This window comes from Lepisosteus oculatus, chromosome 26 (assembly GCF_040954835.1).
Source record: "Lepisosteus oculatus isolate fLepOcu1 chromosome 26, fLepOcu1.hap2, whole genome shotgun sequence".
In the NCBI taxonomy this organism is placed as follows: domain Eukaryota; kingdom Metazoa; phylum Chordata; class Actinopteri; order Semionotiformes; family Lepisosteidae; genus Lepisosteus; species Lepisosteus oculatus.
In genome coordinates this window covers 10,033,730-10,045,823 of record NC_090721.1, presented here as the reverse complement: position 1 = coordinate 10,045,823, position 12,094 = coordinate 10,033,730, and the positions used below count along the sequence as shown (strand labels likewise).

The 12,094-nt window shown below is 51.7% G+C and overlaps 1 protein-coding gene across 1 annotated transcript; it reads right to left on the bottom strand.

Moving 5' to 3' along the window:
• Positions 1-1,163: 1,163 nt before the first annotated feature.
• LOC102693527 (alpha-2-antiplasmin) lies at positions 1,164-11,494 on the bottom strand. The gene is made up of 10 exons (XM_069184217.1): positions 11,385-11,494; positions 9,991-10,068; positions 7,693-7,764; positions 7,034-7,123; positions 6,552-6,921; positions 5,582-5,725; positions 5,212-5,400; positions 4,298-4,440; positions 3,769-3,973; positions 1,164-2,893 (listed from the first exon to the last, which is right to left on the bottom strand). The coding sequence occupies exons 3-10, from the start codon at positions 7,747-7,749 to the stop codon at positions 2,562-2,564; spliced, it is 1,530 nt and encodes a 509-aa protein (XP_069040318.1). The 5' UTR covers positions 7,750-7,764; positions 9,991-10,068; positions 11,385-11,494; the 3' UTR covers positions 1,164-2,561.
• Positions 11,495-12,094: the final 600 nt, after the last annotated feature.

The window sequence follows — 12,094 nt, the reverse complement described above, 5'->3', positions numbered from 1 at the left end:
CCTTGTTAACTTTGTATATTCCAGAACCTCTTCTTGCTCAAAACCTCTCACAATGCTTCTGTAAAGTTTACTGGCTCTTAAATGCACCCCTCACTGGGGTAGTGTAGTGGGTGAGCCTTTTTTGTGCTCGTGACTGGTGGGTGGCGGGTTCGAGTCCCCTGCCACAGTGCCCCGAGTCGGGCCGTGACCTCAGGGGCTCCAGTCTGCCCAGCTGTATGAGCTGGGAGCTGTGTCGCTGGCGGGAGGTGATCTCTGTGAGGGGTTCTGTAATGCTACAGACATGAGCTGTTGCTCCTGATGGACTGTCCTCTTCTTTACATAACCTCATAGAGCTTTCAGACAACAATTACATGACAGTTTCTTACCATGTTTTTATTATGATTTCACCGGTCAGCTCCAGAGGTGTTTGTAGTCAGTTATAGATGTAGCCTAAGTCCCTGTGCCCTGAAATCAAACAGCTTGATCAGCTGAATCAGAGGCTGCCGTGTGTCTCAGAGCTGCAGCAGGGGGGTGGATCGCAGAGTGTGGCACTTAATGACCAGTCTGCCGGGAAGAGGACGATTGCAGTTTTCACAGGGATGATTGCATGTTTATGGTGAGGGCTGCGTTCGCTCATAATCACTGCACTCAGAGCTCACAAGCAGCGCCGGCACAGCGACTGGGAGACGGACCACAAGATTCCCACTGCCTGTCACTCCGGACCCAAGGCAGAGACGGGAAATCCAAACATCCTGTGTCCTTCCCAAATTAGCGGTTAGCTGTTCTGCGTTCACCTCCCCTTCCCGGTCTCGCCGGTGCAGACCCAGCTGCGTGGGAGTGTTCTGGCTCTACAGCCACGCTGCCTGTTCCGGTAACAGTCCGGTCTGCGGCGCAGGGGGACGGACTGTCAGGGAGGGACACAGCCCAGTGCAGTGCGCTGAGGCTCTCTGTCCCTCCCTCCCTCTCCGTCACCTCATCCCCGTCTCGGAGATCTGTCATGTCATGAACGTTTTTGGGCATGCGCCCTGAAGCCAGGAATATAAAAAGGACGAGGAGTAAATAACTTTGAAGTGACCCAAGGGTGCTTTTGAACGCCCTGTCAGTGCCTTTCTCCTGAAGAGGAAACACTGACGTCACAGGCTCCCACTGCCGCTCAGTGAACAAGCAACAGAAACACCAGTCAATTCTTTTGTCACCTTTAATTGACAAACAACAGAAAGATCAACAGGGTCATGTAGCTATGAAACTTAGAAAGACATGAATTCTCTGCTAAAATTAAACACAACCACAACAGCACTGTTATATTGACGCCTAAAAAAAAGTTATTGTATACCAAACAAACAACAGGTTTCAGCTGGGAATCAAAGTCTTTTGCCACAAAGTGTATTGGCTTTATTCTGGATACTTGGTTTGCTTTTGTTTGTGAGTTCGGCTTTTGTTTAGAAGCAGCAGGTACCATCTGCCTTTCTCTCCTCCTGTATTCCCCCCATCCTGTGTCGGCCATCAGCTGCTCCTCCACGCCATCCCTGGGCTTTGGCACTCCCTGACCCTCTCACCTTGCTATTCCAACAGCCCAGCTTCTAAGCAAGGACCCCAGAAACCTGGCCAAGGACCCCCAATCCTGAAGAAGGAACCCCAATCCTGAGCAAGGACCCCACAAGCTTGAGCAAGGACCCCACAAGCAGACCCCAAGTCCTGAGGAATGACCCCAAAAGCCTGCGCAAGGACCCCACATGCAGACCCCCCAGTCCTGAGGAAGGACCCCACAAGCCTGAGGTAGGACCTCATAAGCCTGGACATGAGCAAATGTCCTGGTGGTGGAGACAGTTGTGCCCTTGTGGCATCACAATGTAGAGCCGCTCAGCTCCAGCCATCCACTTCCTCAACCCTCTTAATAAAGCAGGTGTACCAATCCAGCCAGCACCCAGTTATTTAATTAAACCCGCTGTCTTTGGCAACGTACACTGCCTTTACACTGAAAACTAAGCCATCAGATAATACTCTTTATCTGATATAATACCTTTCGTAACTTATCCCTCATGGTGATTTAAGCCCGGGTGGGAATGAGGCATTAATTAGAGCTGTGCTGGTGGTGAGGATGGGCTGCTGTAAAAGAAAACACTAACACTTCCGTTATACTGCTATCCTCCGTAACAACGGGCTTCAGATCCTCTTACAGAAGCATTATTTGCTTATGTGTTTGGAACAGGGTGGCATGGTGGGGCAGTGATGAACGCCGCAGCCTCACAGTGCTGGGATCCTGGGTTCCATTCAGGACCTGGGGTGATATCTGCGGGCCTATTGCAGTCCATGTCAGTGGGGATATCAGGGTGATATCAGTGGCCTGCTGCAGTCAACAGCAATCTTAGGGATCTAAGCTAGGGATTCCTGCAGGACGAACCACAACAGGAGGGGGATCTGGCGAGAAAAGAGCCTGAAGGGGAAAGCAGATGGTGCAAGCCACTTCCTTGCGCGTGTGTGCCTGTGTGTGCTGGTATGCCTCTGTATGTGACTAGTGTTTTAGACCTGAAGCCCCCTGCTGGCCAGGAGTTGCAGTTCCAGTTCACTGGGCACTGTGTGTCTTATTTTGGGTTGGGGTGTCCATATTGCTTGCTAAATCTGGGCCCAAATTTGTCAGGGTCGTCTTTCTTCACGAGCGGCGCTCCAGGGTTGGGGTTCGTGACCACACCCAGGAAGAGGGGGGTGTGGGAGGTGTCATCCAGCAGGGCGAAGAAGAAGGGGCGGTTGAGTGAGAAGAAGAAGCTGGAGCGGGAGATGACGACCGAGGTCGCCGCCGCCGCCTCCGCCCCCTGCTCGTTCACCTCCATGGTGGACTTGTGCTGCACACTGGACACGAGCAGGGGGCCGGGTCCGATCCCGGACAGGTCTGGACCTGAGAACAGCTCCCCCAGCCCTGAGAGAGAGGGAGGAGGGAGAGGGAGACATATGTCAGGAACATCTTGGTTGTGAGGAGAGCGACTGCACCCCAGGAGCAGGGTATTGGGGCTCTCCAGCCTTCCCCGAAAAGCCACGAGCGTGATTCCGCAGCTCCAAACTAGCAGCTCTGCAAGAAGCATCCAAAAAAAACCAGACACACTGAGACCTGTTTTCTGACCCAGTTGTAACATCTTCTGATGGGCGAAAGAGGAGAACAGACCCAGAGTGCATCCCTGCAGGGCATGATGGGAGCTGACTAACGGCAGGCTTGGGCCCCACTGCTGAATGGCTGCACAGGAGATGGAGATGTGGCGGGCAGGACCAGGGATGGACCTAGGCCCAAGTGCGAACAGCAATGAGTCATGAGGTATTGTCTAGGGTCAATTTTGAGAAGTAATCCTGGGCAAACTTGGTCTTGGGATACACCACAGGAAGAATGGCCCAATGATAAGAGGATATGAGCCAGAAATAAGAAGCTTTTTTGCACTTAAGACTACTTGTATCTTAAGTAACACTGTCATTATGTCAAGGTAAACAGTAAACACTTTCATGCAGTTTTATGCACAAACCTCTCCTTAAGACCTACTTGTGTTCAATGACCTTGAATTCCTAATCTCTTTCTTTTTTTAAAAAACCTTCACATTTATCCGTTGTTTTGTTGCATTTTTGGTTGACTGTACTTTGTATGATGTTTGTGAAGTGCCTTGGGAATGCTCTGGACTGAAAGGTGCTGTATGAGAATTCATGGGCTTGATTGATTGGTTTGGTGATTGTCTGCTGGACTGATGGATCGATTGATGGGTGGGTGGGTGGGTGGTTGACTGATTGGCTGACAGACCCAGTAGCTCTTACCCATGGCAGTGAAGACTTCCCTGAGGTCCTGGCTGTACTCCAGGTTGAGTTTGGGTAGCTTGACAGACATGGGGCGCTCACGAGAGAAGCGACTGTACAGCTCAGAGGCGTTGAAGTGGTCGGCAATGGCTGAGACGTTGAGCTGTCCCACTAACGGGACAAATGTCAGAAGACTCATATTTCCTTTGAACTGGAACCGAGCCACCTGGAGAGAGAGAGGGGAGGACAGAGGGAGGAGGGGGGAGTGGAAGAGAAGAGAGGGAGAGAGGTTGGCAGAAACCTATCTTGCATTAATCCTTTCACTGAGAAAACACTTTAAACTAAACTACAAGCACATTTAAAAACAAATCCCCAGATGATGTCTTTGCTCGAGCCTGGGAGCTGAGCTTTCTTGGCCTCATTCTTCAGGACTTCGCTGCGCTCCTGCAGACAGACCTCAGCTGGAGAGGGAGCTCTGATCCGAGTGTGCGACGCATGCAGCAAAGCCACCGAGAATAGGGGAACGGGACCTGCAGAGAGCGCCCCCTACCTGCGTGTTCAGCTCACCGAGGGTGTGCAATCTCAGTGGGTATTTGGGCCCCACCATCATGTCGACGGGCACGGCCGTGTTTCTATCCAAGTAGAAGAGGTCAGTGGTGGTCATGCGAGGGTCAAACTGAGTGCGCCACACACCTGCAACACAGGGCGCTTTTCAGAGTGACCACTGGGGGGCGTCCTATCCATCCCACAAGGGTGTGGTCAGCTGAGAATTGATGACATAAAGCTGCCGGTTGTACTAAGATCCTGCAGTGGGAGAGACTGAGGCTCCATTAATGTGCTACACTGGTCTCTGCCAGTTAAAAATATACACTTGTATATTTGGATGAGGGTGGCATGGTGATGCAGTGATGCCTCACAGTGGAGGGGTCCTGGGCTCAATTCAGGTGATATCTGTGTGGAGTTTTTACCTCTCCTTGTTTTTGCATGGGTTTCCTTCCACTATCCAGAGACATAGAGGTAGGTCAATTAGCTTCTGGATGAACCGGCCCTGGTGCGTGCGTGCGTGCGTGCGTGCAGGGACAAGAACAGGGATGAGGGCAAGGATGAGAGTAGGAATGAGGGCAGGGATGAGGGCAGAGGAGGGATGAGGGTAGGGACGAGAGTAGGAGGAGAGCAGAGATGAGGACAGGGATGAAGGCAGATATGAGGGCAGGGACGAGAGCATGGACGAGAGTAGGGATGAGGGCAGAGGAGGGATGAGGGTAGGGACGAGAGTAGGAGGAGAGCAGGGATGAGGACAGGGATGAGGGCAGGGACGAGAGTAGGGATGAGGGCAGGCACGAGAGTAGGAAGGAGGGAAAGGATGGGAACAGGCACGAGTCAGAGAAACAGGAAACACACACATGTGGACAGCACAGTGACAGCACAGCAGCGGTCATCGTCTTGATTCGGACTCAAGCTTGCCTTTGTAGTGGAGCGCGTTGATCAGCACCAGCACCATGTTGCTCGGCAGAGTGGACAGGAAGTTCTTCACGCGACCTTTGGTGACCTCCTCGACCCAGCGGTTGATGTCCTCCGCGTCCTTCAGGGGTGCTGGCTCAGACCCGTACATATTCCAAGAGTCCTCTATGAACTTCCTGTTCACCTTGAACCCTGGGGGCAAGCCGGCAGAGAACGCTGAAGCCGTCTGCAGTGCTTTCTGTGGCACCATCGCAGTGTGGATTTCAATCACTTTACAGTGGGGGGTGTCCTGCCCCCTGCTCTGTCAGACCCCCTTGGCAAACCCCCCAAAGCAGCCCCCCCCGATTCAAACGACGTCTTCGATCTGTCTCACCTGGACTCAAGTAGGTCCGCGTGGCAACAGCCAGGGAACTCTGGCTCAGGTGCTGCAGGAGGCTCTTCATCTGGCTGTGATAGCAGGCCACCTTGTCCACGTGCAGAGAGCGCAGCAGCAAGGCCTCCGTCTCGTTCACAGCCCCTGCGGAGGCAGAGACCAGCCGCGTCAGCACAGCTGCGGAGCTCGGGGACCTGACTGGCCTCCTCGGAGGAAGTCAGTACTGCTGGGCAGTGGAACCTGGGGGACATATGAGCAGCTCGCTCAGGACCTCGTTTCCACGGACAGAGACAGAGCGAGGAACTTGTACAAATCTGCCTCTGGCCCGTGGGTCATTACTCCTGACCTGGCTTGAGACTCCTCCTGATGTCTGGGACTCCTCAGGAACAGCTGAAAGGTGGGATAACGTCATCAAGTGGAAGGGTCACTCCTAAACTCCCATTTGTGGCAATAACATGGCTGGACTTGGACTACAAAACCCTCTGCATCACTGTTGCCGTTTGGGGAACTGGGGGAAATACACAATGTGTGTGTCTCCTTCAGTGCTCTCTGGAAATGGCCATTACTGTTTCAATTTAACTCATCTCAAACCTTCACTGGACTGCCCTATGAATGTTTGCCCCCCTACACACGCACATTGACACAGCCCTCCAGACTGCACCCCCTCCACTGGGCACCAACGATGTCAGCACTCTGCTGCGGCTCTCATTGTCAAAGGGAGCGAGGCCCCTATCCTCCTACTCACAACAAAGGGGTTTGGAATAAGCCAGCCAATGGTGCAATCCCTGTATATCACTCCAGTATATCGCCCTCTGATTTGCACTTAGCAGAAAACTACAAAATGGTCTCCAGGAAAGTACAACAGGAACCAATCTCAACGAAAGTGCGAATTCTGAAATCACTGCAGGGGAAGGCAGCCAGGAGGAAGAAGAGGGGAACTCCGTGTGAGCCCCAGACATGTCTTCCTCACCCAGGGCCAGCTGGGACAGGGCCAGAGCCACGCTCAGGGGGGACACGACGATGTTGGGCTCCTTCGATCTGGACAGAAGCTGCTGGAGGAGCTCCAGGCCAAACGTGGTCACGGCCGCCCCCAGCGCCTTCTGGGCCTCTCTGCGCGGCACGCCACCCCTGCACTCCTGCTCCGGACTTTCCTCCTCGGACGAGCTCCCCTCGGGAGCGCCGGGGGACATGGCCAGGAAGTAGTCAGGAGTCGGGCCGCTGGTGGTGGTGGTGGGCTGCCAGGTGGTGGGCGTGTAGAAGTACTCTGGGGGATCGTGAGTGGGTGCTGGGCTGTGCGGCAGGGTGGTGGGAGGGAGAGGTACTGTTGTGGTCTTCAGATCCTGAGGGAGAGGAAGAGAGGCAGAGACACACGGACGGGGAGAATCAGAGGATGCAGGAGAGAGCGAGAGGGATAAGCAGAGGGGGGGAGACACCCCGATGGGCGATCCTCACTATGTTGTCACCGATGGTGGATTCCACAAAGATGTCCTGGAAATCCTGCGGGTCAGTGTCTCCATCCTCCGGGGGAATGGTGTCATCGTCCTGATGCAGAGAGCAGGGATCAATGCACTTATTACTCATAAGCACACATGTGCGTGGGTGTATGTTTGAGCAACTGAGTGAGTGACTGTGAATGATTGTGTGAGTCTGTATGTTGGTGTGCGAGTGTGAGTGAATGTGTGTGTGTGATTGTGAGTGTTTATGAGTGTGTACGTGTGTGTGTGATTGTGAGTGTGTATGAGTGTGTGTGTGATTGTGTGTATGTGTGTGCAAGTGCGTGTTTGAGTGTATATGTGATTGTGTTTGTGTGTGAGTGTGAGTCTAACTGTGAGTGATTGTGCGAGTGTGAGTGTGTGTATGTGAGTCTGTGCATATGTGTGATTGTGAGTGTGAGTGAGTCTGTGTGTGAGTGAGTCTGTGTGATTGTGAATGTGTGTGAGTCTGTGTGATTGTGAGCGTGTGCGAGTGTGAGTGAGTCTGTGTGATTGTGAGCGTGTGCGAGTGTGAGTGAGTCTGTGTGATTGTGAGCGAGTCTGTGTGATTGTGAGCGTGTGCGAGTGTGAGTGAGTCTGTGTGATTGTGAGCGTGTGGGCAGCAGGCAGTAGCCTCACCATCAGTGCTTGTCCAGACAGACAGAGGAGGAGCAGCACGGGGAGATGGAGATCCATGTCCCTTCAGTTTGCCTGGAAGACAGTAATCCGTCAGACCCTGCTGCCCGGGGACAGGGTCAGCCCGGCTTGTTTCCTCTTACTAATCACCATCTCCATTCCAGCAGCCAGGAGATTAGTGCCCTCAAAGCTCAGGCGAAATGAAGCTGGGAAACAAGGGGCCCTTGTACAGTGACAATCTTTCTGCAAAGACCTTAGCCACCTGGGCCAATATTGACAAAGCAAAACTTTTGCTTACAGACGACTGCAGATGATTGAACTAAAGCCTGGTGCTCAGATCCTCCTGTGATTATAATTCAAATCCTTTTAGACAACAGATGCTTATACATGCTATAGTGCTTTTCCACAAATCGGTCAACCTAACAATCTGAGGAATGAGCCCAGAGCATTGCTCTTTGACACTCTGGCCCGACTGAAGCTGAGCTGCTATGAAGGATTACCTAAGCTCACCAGTGCGAGCCCAGTGAACCTGCACTGGGAAGAAAGGCTAGCCTGCATTTAGTGCAATCATATATACATATACAGTATAAGCGCATATCAAGCGCTTTCAGAAGGCACCTTTAAAGGCGCTATGTAAAATAAAGTTTATTATTATATTAAAAGTATCATTTCACACATTCTAGAAAATAAAGCGTAACATATTCATTGCAGGACAATATTCCCCTTCTTGTAAATAAAGAGAATTGAGCTTCACGTCACGCTGATGTATACCCAAGGCTTTGATCACCACAGCGTCCTCTCACCACACCAGGGAAGACTATGTGTCGCCCCATGTCTGTCAAGAACCTGTCCCAGAGCAGGAGCCACACTCATCCTTCAGCTGGACACACAGGGTGAAAGAAACCGTCACCACTCGAATGTGGGGGCGTCTGGGGGTTCCCTTGAGGACAGGGTTGAGGGGAGCCCAGAGGGAGATCGTCACACCAAAGCCTGACCCCAGTCCCGGAGAGCCCCAATCCAATATGTCTGATACTATAGGTCACCCTACGTCATGCATGTCTAAGGATTAGGATTGCTTATACATCAGTAATTCATTAAGCAGCCCCTTTGTTCGTGGAAGGGATCAAGTGTTTTGTCCACACGGTAAGTCAGTTCTTTTAAGTAAATCCCCTGTCCTCAATCATTGGAATGTTTTCCAAGCCTGTATTAACTGGTCATTGACGGTATCCTGGATCACCTGGACTGGACTCCCAGCTCAGGTCATATTGAGCCCTGCAGATCACAGCTGACTCATCCTCTGTTGCAACCAGATGAATGTTAATGTGCTGTGGAGCAGGGCAGGAGACAGGGACTGGGGGGAGAATTTGCACCTGAAAGGCAGACGCTTCATGCAGAGTCACTGACGTGAACAGCACGCCCAGCTCACCCAGAGCCTCACCCAGGTCAGCCAGGTCCACAGCTCCTCTGGTCCCCATGAAGGCAGGGGAAGCCAAGACACCCCCCCCCCACACACACACACCTCTGTGCAAAACAGGAACAAAGTGCAGCACTACACAAATTCTCCAGAGAAGTAAAAGGACAGAACCCATGCTAAAACGTCTGTGACATCTATTGCACCTTCAGTGTGTTAGAGACACTTCATTATGGAAAGAGTGGCAGGAGTGTGGAACAAGCTACCTGGGCTTCTTCCAAGAAATGGCAGGATAAAATCCTCAGATCAACTACTGACCACCATACAAGCTGGAGGACCTCATCCCATTTTGAACTGTTCTCATACTCTGCTGTTTCCTCCTTATTGAGCATAAAGGGGATTTTTGAGCAAGCTGGGGTGATACCTGTTGTATCAGGTAGGGCAAATACAGCCTTAGTGGTAAAAAAAACACATCATAATGCAGCACCTAAGATGAAGCCAACGCACCAGACGATAAGCAAAAACTGGATCAAAATCATCGTCTTTAGTTGTTTCGGAAGGGGGCTTGGTGGTCCAGCTGGGGTTCGAACCAGGAGCCCACGGGTGCAAGTCCCTGGCCTTCACCGCCCAACTCTGCACCCTCCAGCCGCCCACGCGGTGCACAGGGCTCCGAACGCGGTGTTTGTTTTGCCGCGGGGAGGGGCACTGCCCACAAAACTCCTCCACCGCAAACACGGAGCCCCGGCCCCTCGGCCCACAGGAGAAAACAAGACCAAGCTGGAAGGGACAGAATCACAGCGAGCCTGGCAGAACGGAGCCCTGTTCAGCTTTAAAACCACAGGAAAGCAACTTTAAAAAAACCCACAAGCCCAGGATCGTTATCATCTTACCTTTGGATTTCTTCAGTTCTCAATGCAGCTGTGTATTCTCTCTCTCGCTCGCAGTCCCACCTTTATGCCCAGTCCCTGCTGACGACAGAATTCCTGAGTGGTCAGCTTGTCCAGATCCACCAGTGTGAAAGAGCCAAACAGTCCACTCCCGAAATTCCTCGCCCTGCCTCCGCCCAGCTCAGGTCAAGACGTATTGAACCCTGAAGATCACAGCTGACCGATTCATGATAATGTTCTGTGTCACCCCTCAATACTCCCCAGGGTACTTCCAATAGCTGTCACACGGAGTGCTGGTAACCCAAGACAAGGGCCTTGTCTACCCTTACTCGCTCCCCAGCGACGCACAGCTAAACCGAACAATGCCTGCCCCTGCAGTGATGGTGTGGAGACTGTGCGAGTCGAGCCCCACCCTCTTGGGTGAAATATATGGGAGAGCAGTGCTGCTGATTCAGTGCCCTGGGGAGAAAGTTAGAGACAGTGGGGGCATAACTGCTGAGCTGCAGATCGCACTGCTTTGATAAATAGGGTGTACAGCGATAGACGGCACCTCACAGTTCTGCAAATTCCAAAGCACATAACACAAAGAACCAACGCCGGCACCTATTTACAGGAGCGTGTTGACATTTTCGACCTGCTTTTAATTTCAAGGTGCGTTCTTTGTATGGTGCTCAGTACAGACTGTACCGCACCGCACACTGATGCAAAGGAACATTTTTTTTTTATTTTAAGGAGTTGCTGGGGCACTCTGACCTGTGCCCGATCGATTCGATCCGTGCTGCATCGTCACGGTATCGTACCCATGTCAGCTCTCCCCTCCTGTGTTCACTTGAATTTTCAGAAAGCTGCGCGTTAGCCGTTTCCCAGGACAGCTCCTGGAATGAGTGCCGTTTCTTTTACAATTTAGGTAGGAACAGCTGGAATCGGGCTGCCTTGAACATAATTTTCTGTTAAATGCAACAGAAACCGAGTCCAGACCAAAGGCTGATACCTGCACGTACTTGTCGTACGGGTAGGGTAACGTTTGTTAGTTCTAGTCTTGCAACATCAGCAGCTTCCAGCAGACAATGTTGAGACAAGGAGGTTAAGGATCAATACTTGGCCTTAGTTATTCTGCTAATTTTACACAGGCGCGAAACCACATTCCGAGATGTGGGCCAGGAAGGCTTGAGAAAAAGTCTCAATTCGAACACACCGCTGGAAAGCAGTTATCCTAATAATGCAATTACAAACTCTGGAACAAGAGTAAAGAACCGGGTCTGACACACGTAAACCTTTTGCTTCTGTCTTCTCTATTTCTCAAGCTACACACACACACACACAAACTCCTTCTAGGGTTACAATGCCACAAAACCACCAGTCTCGAGGAAAGAAGTCAGACAGAGAGCTGAGGTTACCTTGCTTTGCTGTGGAGAGGTCCGCCTTCCCAGTCGAAAACTGACCGAAAGAAAAGGACCAGATTCACTTTCTCCGCAGTGGCAGTCTCTCCGCCTTTGTTAATATGCAACTCCCATTGATCCGGGCCTGTAAGTCATTGGTTTTGGGCAATGGTAAATATTGAGACAGAGGATTCCGCATAAAACATTAACTTGGATCCTGAGCAATGTGAGATAGAATAGTGGAACAGCTCCGGTTGCTAAGAAGGCTTTTTATACCAACATTAATTAAAGTGTTCATCTCAGTGATGCTTTTATCCAAACTGTCTTAGATGGGTCCCCGTTTGTATAGCTGGATGTTACTGTAGCAGGCTGAGTGAAGCACTTAGCTCCAGGGACCTACCTGGGATTTAAAACCCAGTTTTCCAGTTATGTGGCCAGACTACTGACCATTCCGCCATCAGTCAGCAACTGGTCACTTACAATCTGAAGCCCACTGAGCCCTGATTCCACACAAAAGAATGAGACCCTTCCCCAAAGTCAACCCCTCTCGGCGATGGGTGCTCAAAACAGAGGCAAACCAAACCAGTTGCTTAAAACGTGTGTACACTTCGGTTTTAAGAGTTCGCCAGCTCACAGTCCGTGCTAGATCTCCTCGGACGTCAGGGACTCCGGGAGAAGGCTGGGACGACCCTGGCATGCTAACAGCACTCCTCCCCGGCACAGGAAGT